This window comes from Spea bombifrons, chromosome 1 (assembly GCF_027358695.1).
Source record: "Spea bombifrons isolate aSpeBom1 chromosome 1, aSpeBom1.2.pri, whole genome shotgun sequence".
In the NCBI taxonomy this organism is placed as follows: Eukaryota; Metazoa; Chordata; class Amphibia; order Anura; family Pelobatidae; genus Spea; species Spea bombifrons.
In genome coordinates, this window is record NC_071087.1 from 79,385,435 (window position 1) to 79,407,550 (window position 22,116).

The 22,116-nt window shown below is 41.1% G+C and overlaps 1 protein-coding gene and 1 long non-coding RNA gene across 2 annotated transcripts in view; both read left to right on the forward strand.

Annotated features, from left to right (window-relative positions):
* Positions 1–9,444, forward strand: part of GAK (cyclin G associated kinase) — a 33,000-nt gene extending 23,556 nt beyond the window's left edge. Inside the window, exons 20-28 of the mRNA XM_053465108.1 lie at positions 142–270; positions 3,283–3,801; positions 4,213–4,371; positions 5,018–5,155; positions 5,813–5,932; positions 7,206–7,409; positions 8,096–8,244; positions 8,382–8,558; positions 8,710–9,444. Coding sequence (XP_053321083.1) covers positions 142–270; positions 3,283–3,801; positions 4,213–4,371; positions 5,018–5,155; positions 5,813–5,932; positions 7,206–7,409; positions 8,096–8,244; positions 8,382–8,558; positions 8,710–8,811 — 1,697 coding nt within the window. The 3' untranslated portion in view covers positions 8,812–9,444. The remainder of the gene's footprint in view (positions 1–141; positions 271–3,282; positions 3,802–4,212; positions 4,372–5,017; positions 5,156–5,812; positions 5,933–7,205; positions 7,410–8,095; positions 8,245–8,381; positions 8,559–8,709) is intronic.
* A 2,881-nt stretch (positions 9,445–12,325) lies between these two features.
* On the forward strand, positions 12,326–17,702 carry LOC128492571 (uncharacterized). Its single transcript, XR_008354109.1, has 4 exons — positions 12,326–12,450; positions 13,297–13,351; positions 16,812–16,910; positions 17,527–17,702. It is a non-coding gene; the product is annotated as an uncharacterized LOC128492571 (long non-coding RNA).
* The last annotated feature ends 4,414 nt before the right edge of the window (positions 17,703–22,116 follow it).

Consider the following 22,116-nt stretch of genomic DNA (forward strand, 5'->3'; position numbering starts at 1 on the left):
ACTATATTTGAGAACTTCTGACATATGGTCTTTGTTTCCTTCATTATTTTGAAGACAATTTAATTTTTTTTTTTATATATTAAGACTTAATTTACAGCAATTTCTTAATCTTGTGTCATGCACACCTCCTTTTTTTAATAGGAAAACCTGAATTACCCAGGCAACCAGGATCAACTGCTCAGTATGAGGCTGAAAACTCCCAAGAAGAAAAGTCTCCGGACTCCAATACACTCCATCAAAACAACTTTTTTCAAACTCTTGACTGGCAAGGTATATTTTCTAATCTAAATTTGCTTGCACGGTCCTCTTGTCCTTATACCCTTCAGTTTAGAGTAATGAAATACCCATTCTATTAAAGCTTTTAAGAGTTTAGTGAGGGCGCATAAAATAAAAAAATAAAAACACTTGTGTCGCACTACCTTACCGTATTGGCTCGGATATAGGCCTCACCCGAATATAGGCCGCATCCTAACAGTTTGGTACAAAAAGTTTTGTAATAGATATGCTGCCACTCTGCCCCCCCCCCCACTGAGATATGCTGCCACTGTCCCCCCCTCCGAGATATGCTGCCACTGTCCCCCCCCGAGATATGCTGCTACTCTGTCCTCCCCCCCGAGATATGCTGCCACTCCCCCCCCCCGACATATGCTGCCACCCTGCCCCCCTCCCGACTTACCAGAGCAGACTCCCGGGTGTCTTGCGGGGCCGGCGGATGTGCCGGCACCGGAAGTTGTATACGCATATTGCGTAGATGTCCCCCGCCGGCCCCGCAAGACACCCGGGGAGTCTGCTCTGGTAAGTCTTGGGGACAGAGGTAAAACGCATCGTGCGGATGTTCACTGGCTGCGGCTGTCTGAGCGTATCAGAGAGTAGGATGCAGGTCCCCTGCACCGCTGCGGGGGATCTGTATCTTAACCCTGCTGCCTCCCCGGCGCCCGGAACTGCATGTCCCGGGGAGTCGGGCGCTAGCCCCCGAATATAGGCCGCACCCCCACTTTAAAGACTTAAAGTGGGGGGAAAAAGTGCGGCCTATATTCGGGCCAATACGGTATTTGTTACCTTGTATAGGCTACAACATTTGATCTCCTAACGACCCTAAGGTAAACTAAAGGTAAATGGATCTCTGCAACCTGACCATACATTTCAAACGGATCTCCTGTGAGGGAAGTGAGTAGTCATATCTCCTGTTGCATATATATACTGGTACACAGTGCCCTCCGCTAATATTGGCAGCTTTTTAAAGAAGCAAAGAAAATGTGTTTATTGTTTAACCCTTTGATCTTTCCCTCAAAGAATACACAAAAGAACTCTACTGTCATCGATATCAAACAATTGCAAACACAAAACAAGTTTTATCAAAAAAATCATGTTAAATGTATGTGTGGTGTGGCCCAATTATTGGCACCCTTTTAGTCAAAACTTTACGCTACTTCCCTTTGCCAAGATAACAGCGCTGAGTCTTCTCCTATAATGCATAGAAAATCTCTCCAGAGCCTTCAAATTACTCGTTTTGAAATTCGACGCTGGTGGACTCTCATCTTCAGTTGACCCCACAGGTTTTCTATGGGGTTCAAGTCAGGGGGCTGTAATGGTCATGGTAGGGCCTTGATTTTGTGGCCAGTAAACCATTTTTTTGTGTTGATTTATGTATGTTTCAGATTATTGTCCTGCTGGACGATCCAGCCACAGCCCATTTTAAGTTTTCTGGCAGATCCAGTTAGGTGTTTGTTTAATATCTGTTGATATTTGATGCCATATTTTCTAACAAACTGTCCAGGTCATCTGGCCCCCAAAGCATTAAAGAGCCACCACCATATTTAGCCGTGGGCATGAATGAGGTACTTTTCCGTGCGCCAAACTTATCTCTGGTGTTTATTCATCTGACCATGGTACCCGATCCCCATATGAAGTTAGTCGTGTCTGGCAAACTGAAGACAGTTGAGATGAGAGTAGAGGCTTTTTTCTTGAAACCATACCAAACAACTTGTGGCAATATAGGTGATGTTGGATCATAGTTTTGGAGACTTTCTGGCCCCTGAGAAGCAACTATCTTGTGCAATTCTCTAGCTATAATTCTTGGAGAGTTTGTGGCCGCTTGAACCATCCTCTTCACACCGCGTTGAGGCAATATAGACACACTTCCTCTTCCAGGTTAATTTATAACGTTTTCAGTTGGCTTGTCCTTCTTAGTTATTGCCCCTATGGAAATAGGCATTTTCAATGCTTTTGCTATTTTCTTATAGCCACTTCCCATTTAGCTGCACATCACTGCTATATTCCTTGGTCTTTCCCATAGTGAAGAATGACTAAGGGAATTTGGCCTATGTGTTACCTGATATTTACCCCGGTGAAACAGAAAGTTATGGTTGAACAATCCCCTGTTCCTAGTCACCCAGGTGTACTAAAAAATGTCAAGAATCAATGGGAATATACTTCTCAATTCATAGGGGTGCCAATAATTTTTTTATATCCATGAGAGCAGAGTATTTTTGTGTATTTTTTTTTTTAAGACAAGATCAAAGGGTTGCTCATATTTACCAATGGTGCCAATATTAGTGGAGGGGACTGTAATAGAAGTCTGTTTTCATGCAATGCCTATTCTTTACTTAATTACGTAACTCCTTTTTTTTGTCATCTATTGAATACAATTTTTGTCACTCATTGATAGAGGGGTAAAGGGTCATTCTTCTGGCACCAAAATGAAGTATGTTTTGCTAATTAATATTTTGTGCTGATGTTGTTTTCCCTACAATGGTATTCTTTCATTATAATGTTAAGCTGTCTGTGTTTATGTCCACGCATCTCCTAGTCTACTCTCAGTATGTTCATCTGTCGTGTGTATTATCGGATATACTTCCCTGAAGAGATCTTAGAGATAACTCCATAACACCACATAACCCCTCCTCCATATCTGTCAATCACTTCTCATCCTAATCCCTGTAACTGGACAGTGTAGTACATTCAGCTGTGTGCCATCTTGGCTTGAAGAAACCTGTTCAGTGGCTGCCAGTCCTTCATGTATTAAGTTATATTCATATACAAGATATACACATATATAAAATATGCAATTATAGTATGTATCATTGTACCAAGTTAAATTGGAGACTTGTATTTTACCTGTGACTTTTCTTTATTCTATGTTTTATATCATGTCATATGTTATACAGAATAGACTCTGTATGATGTTTCTACTTTAACATGAGTGTAAACCATTAGCATTATTCTTGCAATTTCTAACAGTGCTAAGCAATGTAACAGAACTTGTATCTTAATTTCTTGTAGATCAAATGGAAGGGAGAGATGTTGACATTGGCGATCAGGAATATATACAGAGAGACTATCACAATGAAGGCACAAGTGACACGAAAAGTGAACCATCTGATGAAGAGTTTTACTCTTTCTCTCAAGAGCATAATAAAGGGCCTTCTGAAGAAACAGGGTCATCTGCCAACACAAAAGATTCCGAAACCGAAGAGGTTTTGTTTGAAGCAGATCCTGACTCATTTACTGTAGAGTCTTCAAAACCTGCAGGCGAAGATGAAGCAGATCTGCTGGGACTTCATTCAACAGCTGTAACTTTGGACACCAATAGCTCGTCCTCGGAAATAAAGAATTCCACAAGTAATGCAGTTTTATTGGACAATTTGTTTGCTGACAATTTATTACCTGATAATATGACATCAGAATTCAAAGCAACAGACTTACTAGGCGGAGGAGAAGAGAACTTCTTTTATAGTGGACCTCCTCAGCCCAAAGCAGGATCATCAAGCACTTCATTTGAGGTTCCTCTGTCATCTTCTGGTAGGTAATAATTTCTCATGAGGCAAACATGGCACCAGGATCAACAGAATGCTTGCACTTTTCTGTTTTCTGTCTGGTCCCTGCGGTAGGTAACCTTCTAAACCGTGTCACACTGAGCCCTGCGAACAAACAATTGTATAAATAATTTTATTTGAATGTGTAGTGTAATCTGCTACTTGGATTTTTCATTTTCAAGATTTCTGTCTTTTGATATATGAATAAAACCAATGAAGTTATGTAATTGGCAGCTGTTTTCCTATCTGTTTGTTTTCCTATCAAACAGCAACTGAAAAGTAGGAAATTAATATCAGTGTTGGTACATTGATACTCTATGCACTGAGCTACATGTAATGCTCCCAATTTCAATTGAAAAGAATTAACCTTTTCCCATTGTCTTCCTGGCGTCTTTAGATATATTTGATCCGTTTGCAACCACTATATCAGAAAGCAAGTCTAGTGGTCCTGATCTTTTTGAAGGCTTGATTAGTCCACACTCCGCATCTTCGCCCAATGTTTATCCATCGGCTAAAAGTGCTGCACCAGCTACCAACATGGACTTTTTGAATTTGGGTAATATGTGTTTTTGCTTTGTATATTGTAAGAATTTGGAGTAAGGTTAGAAGTTTGGTGTTGATGAAGGGAGTCAATCAGGGATGTATTTTAGCCTAAGCTGTCATGTCCAGGGGGACAGCAGATCTGCCCAATTGGATGATCGAGACCCCAAACATGTAGTGAGAGAATATTAAGACAATTAATGTTAGTAAAATAAATACATATTAATATTTAAATTAAAAAGAATAAACATAGCAAATCCTAAAACTGCTAGAAGACCCAACGTGAAACTATGGAGGAATGGAAAATATTTTGAGCAGTAATGTCAAGATGGGATAGGGATCCCACTTGTTTGTAACCTGCTAATGGTCCGGAGGGGAACAAAATGTCTCACATTCAACTGCGCTAACCTATATGAGATGTTTTAACTTTCCTGCAACTCGTTTTTACGATTTAAACTTTAAGAACCTTATAGACCCACAGACCTTCAGTACACTGTCCCACAATCTACAGAATCTATAGACTAGAATAGGGTGTGTACATATTACCCTTATTGACCGCACTGCATACGATTTCTGAAACACTACCTTTTAATTGATATCACTGATTATAGTACTAAACATGTCTATGAAGCCAACTAAGACCTTATGTTTCTATTTGTAAGATAATTTATCAACCCCACAAGTGAAAATGGTTTCATCTGCAAGCAATCCAGACCTTCTGAGTGGATGGAATTCATGGGAAGAACCTTCGGGGAACAACAATTTTTTCGTCCCACAAACTAAAAAAAGTGCTTTTGAAGGTATGTAAATGTATTTTCTTTTAAGACAATGAGTGCATTTACAATCTACGCATGTTTGTTCTGTGTGTGTAAGTGTATATATACAGTCTATATGCATGATTGAGCATTCCCTTCAGAGGTGTGTCACTGATATCAACCAGAAAGACTCGAAGAGCAGAGACCTAGGTGGGATCTCTGATCTCTTGTTGGCTAATCGCAGGTACTGTGATCAGCAGTGGAGCCCTGCTTCCTGATTATTTGTGTTATTAATGCAGGTGAGATCAGAGGTAAAAGGGAGAGAAACAAAGATTCCATTTATTCCAAAAAATAGGGACAAAAAAGTTTTAGGGAGTCCAGTGATGTCACAATGACATCATTGGCATTCACAAGATACAAGAGAGATCCCAGCCATTTTGCTCTGGGAACAGTGCAAAAAAAGCTCCAGACTTTAGAGTAAGAAAAACCTAGGGGTTAATAGCTTATATATGAGCAAAATCCTCATCTTACAGGCACTCTCAACTTCTTATTGCCACTGCCATTTAGATTCCAGTCTACCGATACTCTTAACAATTACATTTTACAGAAAAATTACAGCTCTAATTAAAGTAACCATAGTCAAATCATGTTGTTATTGTTGCAGTGTAATGTGATTTTTTTTATTTTTCTTTTATGATCCAGGCCCAGCTTTTACTTCCACAAGTCAATTGAGTACATCTTCGAGTGCATCATTTAACCAAGCAAAGTCCTCAAGTTTTGACCCATTTGCTGATCTTGACAACCTTAGTTCTTCTATTCAAGGTAACCTAGCTATGCAAATATAACCAGTGCCTATCAAATAGCACTGTAACTATGGGTTGCATGGTATAGTATATCTCAGGGGCGTCCAACCTGCGGCCCTCCAGCTGCTGCAGGACTACATCTCCGATCCTCCTCAGCCAGCCCCTTAGCTGAAAGAGCATTATGGGAGATGTGGTCCTGCAGCAGCTAGAGGGCCGCAGGTTGGACGCACCTGGTATATCTGTTATATTCCATTCCTGTTTAGATCTACCCACACACTTTTGTAATTCACTTACCTTGCTAAAATTGGGTGGTGGGAGTGCGGGGCCTCTATCACTCTCCTCAGTCATGGTGGACGCAGCTTCACTGCCGATCCCCTGGATTTGATGTCATATTCCGGCGCTCAGCATGAAGCTCCACTACCGCGACCGAGACAGGGCAGCGCTGAAACGGGTGGCGGCAGGGAGCAGAGGAGACAGAGAGTCACCAAGCAGTTACTGAAGATTTTTTTTGTGAACAAACCGCTTGGTGCCCTTCTCTCTCCTCTGCTCTATAAGGTCTGACTTAAGACTAAGATCCAGATACTCCGCAGGGACCTGGATCCTCCTCTCTGGGAGCCGGTGGACGTCTGCACGATGCGCGCGGACAACCTCCGCTGCTACCCTGGCGGAAGTCCTGGGTAGCAGAGGAGGTTGTCTGCGATGCGTGCAGACGTCCACCAGCTGCCCCCGTGTGCGTAACTGGGTTGCAGGTTGGGAAATAAAAGGAAATAAAACAAAAAAAATGCATTTTTCGCACTCATAGTTGTTATTAAATATGGAAAAATTGTTTACGTGTGAATTATTTACTAGTAAAACTTCTTATAGAGTAGTCTTGTATTCAATTTTTTTTTCTAAATTAATAACCAAATTTTTGGGGGTCGTCTTATAATTGAGCAAATACGGTAATTGATTGCCTAGGGATTATTTTTGCTGCAGTATCACATCATGACAGTGAAAAGCTTTTGTTAACTGATCTATCTACTAAGAAGTTTTATTGACTAAATAAGTGTCAGACTTCAGTACGAATAGGATGGATTTTCTGCATTTGTACTCGGTCACTTGTTTAATCCAAATTTTCAGACGGATTTAAAGCAATTATGTTTAAGGAGAGTACCTGCAGATCCTGGACTGTTTTGTCCCTCGGGTTTGATGCGCACTTTCATGCTGTTGCTTTTTACATTTAACATTGAGTTCATTTCTGTCCAGATCACATCTGTTTTCTTGTTAAGTTTGATCTCTTCTGATGCATTTAGGATCATCGTCTCAAAAATTACCCCCACGTTCTACTGAGAAGCCATCTCAGAAGTCCAATCCATGGCAAGCAGGAAAACCTCAGACAAGCAGTAACGCATGGCAATCCCAACAGAAGCCCGTCATTCCCTCAAAGCCGAACTACACTGTGAATTTCAGTGTAATTGGAGGGAGAGAGGAAAGGGGCATCAGAGCTCCAGGTTTTGGTGAGCTACTTCTGTTTCCACATAAGTGAAACATCAAAAGTAACTAAACGAACAAACACACAGAAGTAAAAAGTTACAATATGGCCAAATGTCAAGGAATAACAGAAATTATAACTAGAGCAAATGGCATTACATAATGCCAGCTCAAATAGGATAGCAGTGTCTTAGTTTGTGTGTGTGTGTGTGTGTGTGTGTGTGTGTTATGCCACCCTGTTAGTATAAGGTAAATGTAGCATAGTATCATATACAAATTGTTAGTTTGCTACTCTACTATATCACAGTATATTTTTACATTGCAGCTTTTCTTACTTCTATATATACTTTGAGGCAGCAATATACTTAACTTCAGTACTGCCATAGGCTTCACCCAGGGCAGAGCCCCCAGCCACAGCTGCCGTTCTTACTGCTGAGTTCCAGTATATGGCGTCTGTCTGGATCCATGCTATGAGCCTGTGCTGGTGTAAATTGGTCTGTGGGGGAGATCCGGGATCTCTCATGTAACCAGCCAACTAAGAAGCCGCAACCTGATAGTTGGCCTAGGCCTGAATACGCCACTGCCTTGGGGTGTCATTTTTCCTGCCCATTTTCCTGTCATTATCTATGTGATTGCCTTATCTGTTACTATTGGTGATTTTTTTTTTCCCCCTTCTGGTTAGTAATTAATTTACTCTCTCATCTGGCTACAGGACCAAAGCCAAAGGTTTCAGAAAGTGACTTTGGGGATCTTCTGTCTAACCAAGGGTTTTCCACAAAATCAGGAAAGCAAGGTCCAAAAACAATCGCTGAAATGAGAAGACAAGAGCTGACCAAGGACATTGATCCATTGAAGCTAAAAGTAGGCACCAGGTTTTACATCTTTCTTGGTCGTGTGTGTGTGTGTGTATATTCTATTTACGCTGTACCACACAGAGGTATTTGTATATCTACAGACCCTGGTTTTATTATGCTTCATTCATGATTGTGTTTGTATAGATTTTAGATTGGATTGAAGGGAAGGAGAGAAATATAAGAGCATTGATCTCCACTTTACACACGGTGTTGTGGGAAGGGGAAACAAAATGGAAACCTGTCAACATGGCTGAGCTGGTTACCCCTGAGCAAGTCAAAAAATACTACAGGAAAGCAGTGCTTGTGGTTCACCCTGATAAGGTATGTTTTGGTTTTTTTTTTGTTTTGTTTTTAATTAACGTTGGACAAGATGCCCTATAACTATTAAGTGAATGAGCATTTTTTCTGATAGTGTTGTGCAGTTTTCAATTTGTTATAGTTTATATTATAAACATTTTCATTCTGTCTTCAGGCAACAGGACAACCTTATGAACAGTACGCCAAAATGATTTTTATGGAGCTGAACGACGCCTGGTCCGAATTTGAAAATCAAGGATCACGATCCCTTTTTTAAAATGCAGCTGCTCGATGGGTCTGCATTCTTAGTGGAACTGACTGTTTTTGTTTGTCGGTCTGTTTTATTCTCACACATTTTATTCTCCCAAGTACAATGTACTTGTATAAAGAAAACGGCCTATGAAACATTTTTCTTTAATGTCGGGCACATGTCTGTCTCTGTTTTGTAAGTGCATTCCAAGCGACGTACGTAGGGCATTTTCCATTTTTTTTTTTGTTCGGTGCAGTTTATGTATCAGACATATAACTCTATTGTTTGATTATGGAATTTTGATCTGACACTTTCTTTCCCTGAACAATCAATGGTAGGTGTACATTTCTCAATTGTAGTAAATACATAATCATTCCCATTGTATTGTACATATAAATAAAACAGTTTTCTTCAAGTCCTTGTGGTTGGAAGTGAATAACTCCTAATTATAATATTAAGCATGAATGTATATTAAAGGTGCATAACCAATGATGGGTATTTGAAAGGCAGCATCAGCACATGCCTTAAGGGGAAGTCTCATGGGGAGAGAAAAATATTTTTTTTTTCTTCAGCATAAATTACATTGTTGTATAAAGTAATGCAGGTTAGCATTGACAACCTGATTTTGTTCCAATAAACTTTGCTTATATGCAAACCTGACGTGTTTTCAGTCCTTGTTCAGACATTGAGCTTGTTTTCCATGGCAATGCTGAAGAAGTCCCTTTCTCCATAGATATTCATTACTCGGTGTCCGGCTGGCTGATTAAGGCAAAGGCATTCTATTTACCCCTGGCAGTGTGATAAGGAGTCAGGGTGTTTGACTAGTAGAATAGGCTAACATAACAGAGCTAGAGCACATGCAAGTGTCTAATATGGAGCTGCCTGAGGGCCTTATATTATGCGAAAACTAGAACCATTATTGAAAACGTATTTCAATCACATATCAGTAATAGTAAACAGTGGGAGTTCCCTTTTAAATAACAGGCCCCAGCAAAGATGAATGTGTGCAACTTTTACTGTCCTCTGCATCTTGCTTCATCCCTCTTTATTGATACCATTGCGCCATTCTTTTCAGTTTCCACTAGCTTTATCTGCTATCCCCCATACACTCTGTGTGATCTTTGAAAGTCAATGTCTTCTGCACTCCGGAAGCCTCTCTCATGCATGATCCTACATATACCGTTCTCTTGCTCAGTAGTAAAGACTGGCAGGCAGAGGGAGAGCGTCTGCCCAGTAAGTAATTGGCAGAGCATCATCGTTTCCTTCCAGCTTGCTGTTCATTTTACGCACTCCATTACGTTAGGAATATAATTACCTATTGTTACTTAGTAATCTTTCTTTTTTTCTTTGCCCAACAATGTTTCACTAAGTTCCCTATGAAGGGCATTAACCCCTTAAGGACCAGGTTTTTTTTTTGTACCCTTTGTGACCAAGGCTGTTTTAACACTTTTGTGGTCCTTGTGTTTAGCTGTAATTTTCTCCTTTCCCATTAAAAGGACCCACACAAGTTATATATTTTTTTTTTGCAGGACAAAAAGTGCTTTCTTCAGATTCCATTTTTTAATCATTTCATCTAATTTCCTATATAAAAAAATTATATATATGATTAAAAATTGAAAAACCACTCATCCAAAAAAGCTAATGAAAAACCTGCTAAATAGATTCTACTATTTGTCCTGGGTTTAGAAATAGTTTTTGGGTAATAAGTTACCACATTTTTTCCATTTTTTTTTTTTATTATTTTTTTTTAAATATTTCACTAATCACATTGTGATTAGAAAGCTGGGCTCCATTGACTTGCATGGTTGAATGCAGTGCCTGTATTCAGAGTTCTCAGGAGGGCCTTGCTATCGATCGTTGATCACCTCCTACATTCTTTTAAAATGGGTGTCCGCCGTCAAACAGTGAATGGCAGATGTTGGCGTCCCGGGGAAGGGACACACACGGCCCATGTTGCTTATCTCGGTGTTATACAGCAACACCGTTTAAGCGAAGAAAGTGATCGTAGATTACTTTCTAAGCTTGTTTAATGAAATTACCTCATTGGATGTTACCTGACCGTTTTTGTGTAACGTGCCTGGCCCTTCATTGGTTGTTAATGGGTTAATGTTCTGGCACATCGTGTTGTCATCCTATTCCGTGTACTGTCTCACGAGACTGGTGCATTTGGTGAAGAACAGATATATCAGCTTATGCTTCCTACGTTTTTGGAGAGTGCCTTGTGCTGGCACAATTAAGAATTAGGCAATTGCTTCACGACTTGTGGTGACCTTTTGTCCCATCCTGTGTTCCTTTGATGTGAGGACACCGTTCTGTCGCAGGCAGCTACAGAGGACTGAGCCACAGTCTCCTGATGACCTCCAGCCAGCAGGTCAGTGGAAGGCTTGGATCTTTCCTGGGACCTAATGGAATTCAGGCTTTACTAGCCTTCCTAGAAAGGCACAAGTCCAGGGAGCAATGGCCTAACAGTCTTCCTCATCAGGCACTTAGCTCCGAGGCTCAGATTCATCATGGTGTTTTCAGTGCACACAAAACTAGTGAGAAAAAGAATCCTACCTGCAAAATGGATCAGATCTCAACCATGCAACACAAAAAATACACCTGGACTAAAGTAGTGATGGATGGTGCAGTGCTTTGGGCCAGTGGTTTGTGTATACCTGTGGAGAGGGGGCACCTGGGGCTTCAGCACACCCTCTTGCCTGGGGATGGTGGAACCTTCGAAATGGAGATCTTGGCAAAGCGGCAGCGGAGTCATTCCTCACTGTTAATTTCTTTTGCCAACACTTAGTTTTCAGCTACCCGTGTTTCCCCGAAAATAAGACTTATATTTATTTTTCCTCAAGAAGGCACACTATGGCTTATTTCCAGGGGATGTCTTATTTTTATTAAGTATGGTACAACAATCTACATTTATTCAAATATAGACCTGACAGGCGGAGCCGACCTTGTTGATGGGGCTGCCCGCACCTCGCCGGTCACCTCCGAAATAGCAGCTGTCACGATGGGGCGGATGAGAAGGGCTGCCCGTCTTCTTTACCACTCCGCGCCAGTACGCTGCATAGCCACGCCTGTCACTATGTCTTATTTTCGCGGTATAGCTTATATTGCGCACATTTAGAAATTTAGAAATCCTGCTACGGCTTATCTTATGGGTATGTCTTATTTTCGGGGAAACGGGGTACTTCATTTTCGCGGCACCTCTGCAGCTGCCGGAAGCTTCCATTTGAAGTGTTTACAACTGACGAAAGCCGCAGAAACGTGTTTGTAACTATTTAACTGTCTTAACTATATGTCCCCTCTGAATAGCTCAGTAACGAAAATATCTATGGCATTAACCTGGCAGTACCAGTAGTATGGCTTCCCTTTTATGTATCGCTATTTCCGGGTTCATGTTAGGCAGACAATTACATTCCCGTTAAATTTATGCCCTAGAAAGGCATTTATTATGAAAACGGAAAATTCCCGACTCCCGTAGAATATTAGTCATCCGATAGCTACCAGCAGGCAGGGGGTGGGGCGTACGTGACGAACGCCTGTCACGCACGCGTAGTGACGAAATGCGCACGTAAGTTAAACTCCGCCTTCTCCCATAATCCATCGCCTTCCTTAGTGTCACTTAGAGGAGACAAGATGGTTCCACCGGTGCAAGTGTCCCCGCTGATTAAGGTGAGTAATGTCTGTGTCCCGGTTCTGGGCGCGCTCCGAGGAAATGGGGCTGTCTCTCTACCGGCCCGAGGAGCTGCTTTCTGGACTGACCACTGCTGACTGCTGCGCGGGGTTTGAAGGTGACTCTGAGCCTGCGGCCTTTACACGGAGTGTATCCCCGGCTCACTTGGTATCAGCCAGCAGGCGCTAACCTGTCACTTGCAGTATTATTCGCCCCCTTCGTATTGTGCATGTACCCCATCTCTGTGCGTGCGGCCGCTGTCCCAGCCTCTTCAACGTTATACTTCATCGAGGTCACTGAGGATCTTAAATGGCTCACCCTGGAGTGTAACGTCATAAGGCATTAATGGTAGTATTATACATGTGTGTATATGTATGTATTGCCTCTGCTTACTGTAAATGGCTGTCGTTTGAGTTTTTCCTGTTGTATATTTGTTTATCCTCCTCTTACTTGACCTTGGTGAACACTTGTAGTGTAAAATAACCTGTAGTATAGCCACGTATTGACGAAAGATATCCAATATAACGTAAGGACGGTATGTGTTCATTCATTCGATTTGCTGTTGGCAAAGGCTGCCTAGCTGACAGTTCTAATTCCCCGGTGATTTCGGTTCTGTATATGGGAGCTACAGCTGCTATTTCTTCATATGGATACCAGCTCTTCCCTTCACTCATATATGGCATTAAAGGTCCGTATAGTATTCATTAAATATATTGTATGGTGCACACAACCAACATTTCATGTTGCGCTGCATGCATCATATCTATTGGTGCTGTAAAGCTTAGTTTAACTTCAAAACCTTATAGGAACTTTGACTGTAACTACCATGTTTTATTCTTTTCTAGTTTACAAGGTATTCTGCTTTGCTGGTTGGAATTGCTTATGGAAAGAAAAGATATGGTAAGTGCCAAAGGCTGGGGCATGATATATATATATATATATATATATATATATATATATATATATATATATATATATATATATATATATATATATATATATATATATATATATATATATATATATATATATATATATATATATATATATATATATATATATATATAGTAGCCCAACAAACTTTACCTGGAAACTTCACCACAATGAGAAGTAACTCTCTTCCAAATGTGTTATATATATATAGAAGAGAGTTACTTCTCATTGTGGTGAAGTTTCCAGGTAAAGTTTGTTGGGCTACTATTAAAACTGCTCTGGCACCTGCTTCTCGGAGCAATGTCAGCCGGGCTTTGCGACATAAGAGCGGATGTTTAGTGCTTCTAAAATTGACCGTAGTAATCATGACCTTGACTGGTGAAATGTTGCTTGCTAATCCCAGTCCCTAGATCTTGTATTTGTCTTGGCTATCGGCTATCAAGATGTGTCCACTTGGGTAGAGGAGGATTAATCTCTAATGTAACGAGTGAATTGGTAGGGTCTCGCTGCTTGATAATCCGCTTCTACTTTAGCCAAAGTTGCAGTGAAAGAACATCAAGGCCATGTACTGCAGCTTAATTTTATGTAGGTATTTAGCAGTGCATATTTACTGTATTTCCTCGATTATAAGATGACCCCCCCCCCCAAATTTTGAATATTAATTTAGGAAAAAAGAGCCTGAATATAAGACAGCGCTATAAGAAAAAAGTTTTACTAGTAAAAAATTAACTAACATGTAAACCATTTTTCATATTTAATAAAAACTATGATTGAGAAAAATGCATTTTTTTTACTTCCTTCTGTTTGCCAACCTGCCTCCCAGATATGCCTTATACCCCCTGAAATGCAACTCTGCCTCCAGATATGCCTTATACCCCCTATATGCCACTCTACCTCCCTGATATTCCTTTTAACCCCTATATGCCACGCTGCCTCCAAAAAGCCCTTATACCCTCCCCCGCCTTACCAGTGCATCCCTAGGCTTCTCCCCATGCTTCAGATTCCTTGGTGTCTAGTGGGGCAGCCGGTGGAGGTCTGCACGATGTGCGTAGACAACCTCTGCTGTTGCTGGCACTGTCGCTGGGGCTTCTATGGTGGAGTACCGGAAAGTCATGTGATGCCGGCGCTCTCTCATAGAAGCCCCAGAGGGTGCCGGCAGCAGTGGATGTTACCAGAGAGAAGGATCCGGGTCCCCTGCAGCGCTGCGGGGGATCTTGTTCTTGTAGTCAGACCTCTAGTTGAGGTCTGATTAAAAGACAATGGTTATTTTTCAGGACATTTACTCTGAAAAAAACCTCTTCTTATAATCGCGCAAAAACAGTAATATGCATGCGTTTTATGGCGTACGTAACACATCAGTGAAACTAATTCTGCGTCTCATGAATGTTAGGCAAGCCTAAGGGGGAAAAAAAATTGCAAGGATTATATCATTATTTAGCAATCACACAATTGCTTTTCATTGTAAAATTAATAGTTTTACAAATACACTGCTGTCTTCATTACCTCAAGTTATAGCAAATGTCACATGTCAAGCACCACGCTGATATATGGAAGCATGTCTGTCAATTTCTGTGTGATGTCCAGCATTAGCATCTCTAAAAGCTTCAATGGTAGAATATGCATACTGACTGGACTCCCCAAGAGCCCCGGGGCCTGTGCGGGCTACAAGGGTGCTCTGTAGATGATGTCGTCGTAGGTGGAAGAGACCTGCCTCCAGCAGGCTGGGAATGTAAGGCAGGGCTTGACAAATTTGTTGTGAATCTAGGCGCCAGGTAAAAAAGTTAGGAGCCAGGATTTTTCTAAACTAACAGTTGGTTAGGAGTGATCTGATCATCATCAGCCCACTTACTAAACTCACAGCGCTTGACCTGGAAGCACCCTGGACTTTCAGGTCAGTGCTGTTTGTTTTTTTTTTTTTTAAATACATTTTTTTCATTTTTTTAACTCTTTCGATACTGATGTTCCATTGGAGCACAGCATTGACAGATATTTAGTCCCCACAAGCTTGTGGGGACAAATGTTAACCCCTGCAATGCCACGAATGTGTCATACACAATTGTGGCATTGAAGGGGTTAACGCTGCACTGTCGCTCTCATGGAGTGATCAGGCAGCAGGGGGCTGTTGGGGCTGGTCTCCACACCCATGGCGAGACCAAAGAACCCTCTCACCCTGTCCCTGAAGCTGCCTCTGGCAGCTGGGACTCAATTGCTGGTCCAGGCAGACCACCGGCAGCAGAGCCCCTTACAAAACGGGAGTTAACCCCTAAAACGCCGCGATCGCGGCATTGAAGGGGTTAACGCTGCACTGTCGCTCTCAGGGAGCGATCAGGCAGCAGGGGGGTGTTGGGGCTGGTCTCCACACTCATGTGGAGACCAAAGAGCCCTCTCCCCTGTCCCTGAAGCTGCCTCTGGCAGCTGGGACTCAATTGCTGGTCTATGGACCAGCCATTGCAGAGGGAGTCTCTTTGATGACTGCTGTAGGCTTCCATACCTACAGGAGTCATCAAAGGGCTTGTGGGGGCTCGTTTTTGCTGTTGCTGGTCTGCCTGGGCTTCCAGGCAGACCACCAGCAGCAAAGCCCCCAAAACGGGAATTAACCCCTAAATGCCGCGATCGCGGCATTGAAGGGGTTAACGCTGCGCTGTCGCTCCCATGGAGCGATCAGGCAGCTGGGGGGTGTTGGGTGAGGTCCCCAGACTTGTGTGGGGACCCAATCAACACACAAACCCCTTCCCTGAGGCTGCCTGTGGCAGCTGAAAACACGATTGCTGCTTTTCCAGCAACCGCGTTTTCAGCCTACAGGCTCACTCCGTGGGAGTGATCTCAGGCTCGGGGGCGGGCTCGGAGTGGCTGTGCTGTCTGCCCAGACTTCTGGGCAGACAGCAGCGCCCCCGTGTGGTAACTCAGCCTCTTACATCCACAATTTTTTCTGGATGTAAGAGGCTGACAAAACCTAGGCACCAGGAGAAAATTCTCTGTCGCCATGGCGACCTGGCGCCTGGGATTTGTCGAGCCCTGATGTAAGGGTATCCCCAATATAATGCAGGGGTGGTTTTTAACCTGCACATCTATCTAAACTAAAGGGATGTGCGAGTGACCGCCCAGAATAGGGTGACTTGAATCTGAGCAGAGGTTTCATAACCCCTTTCCACAAGTTCTGTAACTAATATCTAGCATCAAGTTGGCCTTTATTTTGTGAACTTTGCAGTACACTCCAATAAAGTCTTATGGCTTTATATTGTACAGTCATGTATGTGTGATCTATTCGTTTGATGCCTCAGTTTCTTCTTTTGTCCAAACGACGGAATATATTTCACTAAATCATATGGCAGCATAGAAAGTCCAAGTCTCTCTTTAGCCTCTCCTACTGTCTGCTTTCACATATTTCTGGTTCTTTGTAACACGGTGATATATTCTTTGCTTACAGACTATTTGAAACCAGTTGCTGAAGAGGAAAGGAGGATAGAAGCTGAAGAAAAAGCCAAGCGTGAGGAGGCAGAACGAATTGCAAAGGAGTTGGCAGCAGGTATCAGTCTTTTGCGGGATTAGTGTATGAGTGTGTGGTTTTGAACGTCCATATTCTAGTGATGCCGCCACCTTTTAAGACAAGATTATTACGCTTCTCACCCTGCCTCAAAACAAAGCAGAAAGCAAAAAAGTTAGTAAGAGAAACGTTTTATTAGTAAAATATTTTCATCCTTGTATTTGTGTGGCCTGCTGCTGCCTGTAGAGGTAAAAAAAATTGTGCGTGAGCACCCTTGGCGATCTGGGATTTCAGGCTGCCTCTGGTGCGTGAATAGTCAGCAGCAACGGTTCTAATGCATTCCACCTCAGATCTCAATGTAATGGAGAATCCAGTGGTTAGTAGCTGTGCAGTGTTTTGCATAAATACTACATATCAAGGAGTTGTGCCCTATTTTTTATGCCTTTGTGACTGGTTCCTTTAGGACTTCCCTATTTTTTTTCTTTTGTATGCTATGCCTCATTTGAGCAAGAAGGCAAAAATCTAGGTGTAGGAGAACATATTTCAGAAACGCACATCTCAGATATCAGAAAAAAGGCTTATAGAGTGCATGTATTTAATGCTTTAGGTCACAGTATATTAGAATGTTTCACGGTTTTTGTTTTCTTCTTTCTTCTAGCAAATGATGACACCATTTTGAAATAGGTTTTCAGTTGTCGTCCAACATTATTCCCAAGAACATAACAATGGATGGAATATTGTGGTTTTTCACTTCAAATCCATGATTCTTGTCACTGAACTGATTATTAAATGTAATGTATGTTGAAATACGAAAAATAAAGTTTAAAAATAGCATGTTTTGGCTCGCTTATTTAAAGACAGAGTTGTGCATGGCATTCTAACATGCATAATTAAGCCTATATTACTCTGAATGATGACATGAGTCTTGGTCTTGAATAGTATGTCAGCTGTTCATTGCCTATGCAGAAAATGTGAACATTAAAACAATGTTAATGAAAATGCAGTTTGAATTACAGTGCATGCATCAAACAGTCAATAGACTATTGGGTATGCATAATGTGGGTCAGAAGTTGGCAAACACAAAGGACTCTTGCAGTTTTCAGTCTAATAAAAATTGGTATTTAATAAAAATAATCATGGGGTGGGAGAGATGCCTTACCCAAGACGGGGAAACTCTGCTGTTCTGGAAGTATGCAGACTGATGTCTCTCCTGCAGGGTCCCTTTGGCATTGATAGTTGTGTGCTACTATTTGAGTCATGCATTGGTGATTGATTAGTTATTGCAGACCCCTACTTTATTCAGTGTTATACCAAGCTCTAGACTTTGGAAAGATTGGTTATACTGGGAATGTCATTTACTTTATGCATTGAATTACATTACAAGATTCACGCAATACATCAGAGGGGTTACTCCCCTGCAATAAAACACTAATGGACAATGTTCGAAAGAGACCAAACAGCCTTTCAAAGCTTGTTCCACTTTACAAGGTAATCCATTAGTGCAAAATTAAGGAATTGGTTTTGGGTTAGGACAAAATGAGGGATCATAGACTCAACAATACACAAGCCATGTTTTCTGGAAGGATGGGTGGGTTTTGATATATAATTTTATATATATATATTATGTTTTTTTTATGTTGCATATTTATATTGTTAATATGGTGTCAAAGCAGAGTTTGGTATGGGTGTTCCTTTAGGTCCCTTCGGTCGTTTCTTTTCTTAGCCAGGCTATGAGCAGTAAGAGGCAGTACTAGCCTGAGCCGAAGCTAGAAGGGCCGTGCATGGAGAGAGTATAGTGTCGCAAATACAGACACGTTTATTTATGTTGCACCTTGTGTCGTGTGATGCCGTCAGTACTGTTTCAATCTCCCAAGTGCCTTCTAAATCATGAGAACTAGCTTTTCAAATAGAAGAGGAAAAGGGGGGGGGGTACCAATGTGAAATGTATAAATAAATGAAAAGGCTGCTGTTAGGTTAACATCAAGAGGATATACAACTATGGTGGGAGTTCCCCTTTAAAGCATTTATATTATTGCCTGCATGAAGGTACGGCATTTAGTCAAAGGGTCAGAAACAAAAATGTATTTGGAGACTGCAACTGAGCTGGTCATTTTTAATGGTTATGGGTGACTTACATACAAACCTAAGTAAGGTGTCATCCTATTGACTATTAGTAGATACAGTGTTTTAACTAAACAGCTCTGTTTGACTTTTTTGGAACTTTCCAGCCTGTGTGATCTATTGAGGGGGTACAGTGAGTAGATTTATGTTGATTGAAATATGTAAATTGGTTTTGAATTAATTTCCTTTCAATGATTGTGCACCTTGAAGGGCCTGCTCTTGTAGAAGAAGTGTTTCATTGTCATTTTTATGCTGATGATTCATTAAAGGTGAATGTGGTGCTTTTTTTGGCTTTACCCTTTAGCAACCAATAGAATGTTCCTGCGGATTGTACCATTTGTGTTGGTTATAATGAGCGAGAGATCACTTCTCAGCCTGCCACTAAATCATTTGTTTTATACATAAACCCAGCAAGTTAAAATTAGGTTAGATATGTTGTCTAGGTTCACATTATGCATCAAGAGTGTATAGGACCTTAAAGTTCTTGGAATGTAATTAAAATTGAAGCAGGCTTGGGACTATACTGTCTCATCTAGAATAGAATTAGTTGGTAGATATTGCCAGGAGATACTCTGTATGCCCACTTAGATTATATCACACATTGCTGAAAGTAAATTAAAATATCCCTTTGAGAGACTACGGAGGGCAAAATTAATTATGCCTTTCTATTAAGCTTGAGCTGTGTACGAATAACTCAAGGGATGAATTCTCAGGAATTAAAATGTAAGCGAAGGTATGAGACATTCATTATTTTTTTTTTAACACAACCACACGTGCCTTGATATTGAATATTTCTCATCCTCTCCTGGGCGTAACCATTTAAATAATTTGAAGATTGTGTTTATGACAAATGCATGCCATTAATCTTTAATTAGTACCTGACGATGCTATAATTATTAGCCTTCGTTAATGAACCAAAGACATAATAGAACACTAAACAATGTAGAGTCTCTACACTTGCAGTTGATCTGGAAAAAATCTCATGTTGAAAAATATTCTTAAAGCGACAAATAGTAATATGCACTGAGAATAATAAACTGTTATGAGTTTTACACACTGACTCTTTAGCATATGATATGAACTCTTATGAAAGTACTAACGCTGATCATTCAAATGGCAGAAATTTGTATGGTAGTTTGTCTTGAGGTTTGTTCTGTTCTGGTTTTACTAACACAGAATTAAGGCAACTTTACTATTAATATACAAAACTACAAAAATGAGTTGCCTAAAATGGTCATGAAAATTATGAAAAAGGTTTCTGCCTAGTTTTAACCACCAGATGGCAAACACTGCGTGATAGAGTTAAAAAAAAAAACAAAAAAAATACCTCTCAATTCACCACCAGATGGCGCACTGCATATTGACATTCACTGAATTGTATGTTTTGCGTTTACCACTAGATGGCGAACTTTGTAAATTGAGCGATAGCGTTACAAAACTACAGTATCCGCTCATTAATCTGGGGAGCTGGGATATCATGTATTCTGTTGATGTTGTGAAACGGTATAAGTCACGCTTTTATAACATGTGGAAATAGTCATCATGTTTATCTGTCACCCTGTGAGTGAGAACAGACAAACCGTTATTTCCACCCCCTTCTGTACTACACACTATAAATCCTTTGTTCAATTCTCTACCCACTCTTCATCATGTGATGCTCCGGGTTCCGCTATGAATGACAAGTGTGTGTCTCTTAATAGTAAGTGACCTCTGACATGGTGGCTTAGTGTCTCATCTCCAAAAAAATGGGTTCTGTCTGATTACATTGCATAAAGCCCTTCAAAGTAAGCGTGTCGCTCACTTGCTGACTCATCCCCCCAACTCACGATGTATTTTCTTGGTGAACAAAAACTAAAATCAGTTGTGAAAGTGGTGGAATCACCATAGCAACCAATGTAATGTTTCTACCAACTGGCCCACTTTTTCACCCGTTTGCTCCAGAAACGCTCTTTACCCATAACTGTCGGGGGATTGCCATTTCATAACATCCATATAACTAATGTACATATTGTCTTTCTCTGCAGCAGGCACTTCAATGATGATACTTATTTCTTCATGCTTAAGTGCATGTTGTAGCACATGCTACCTGCACAAATTGTCTGCACAAATGAGTTAAGCAGCATCCATTTGCTAGTATGTGTAGATTGGGATGCTACAATATGGACAGATAAAACAACTGTAATAATAAAATTATATCAACAAACATGACGGGAAGAGTTGTTTTATTGTAGGATTATATTGCTAATGGGATGCCTTTATCTTTCTTTTTCATTGAATAATTAGTGCCAACAAAGCACTTATAACAATGAATGTATGCACCGATCTGCATGCAGTAAAATACACTGTAGCCTCTGAAAAATAGACTCCATCATTTATTCTACTTAAATGGTGGGCCAAATGTTTCCTTTTAATGGTTCGTGCTACAGGCTGCTGAATGTAAAACATTGGCATATCCTACACTTGCAGTAGACTTAGTCAGATATCATCTGTAAACCAGCCTTTGGGTATTTCATACCTAGGAAAGCGTCGTGGTATAAGTCAGGAGACCATACACTAATCGTATTTACTATTACAGGTAGGCTCATGAGAGGCCAGTCCATCCATTGCGCAGTATTTGAAGATTAATTATGACCCCCAAACTGCTGGCGTGGACTGGCCATCTTGCAACTGGGTCGATGGCCTATGGTACTGCACCCTTACTTGTGCTAACGCAGATCTGATCCTTCAGTTCTGTCCACTGGCTGGAAACATGGGGCTGCACGTATCCTGCACAGGGGCGAGCTAGCAGAGGGGCAATCGTGCCCTGGGCTGACCCAAAATCCAATGCTTAAATTCAAGCTATGTTAAAGAGAATACCAGAAGAACTATAATTGGTACTCAAATCACAGTTTGCTTAGGGTGGACCATTTCCTTCACTGACACACCTACATCCGGATCTTGAGTACTGACAGTATGACTTCCGTTGACAGCTTAAAATGTCTAACATGGGCGCAGTAATAACGTGCACTAATGGTAGTTTGGTGATTGCGTAACGTTTCACTGTCAAAATAATAACCTGTAGTGATGGTGGAGCTAAGTACTAACACACTAGCAATCTTAATTACTGTCATGTCAACCACATTGGCTA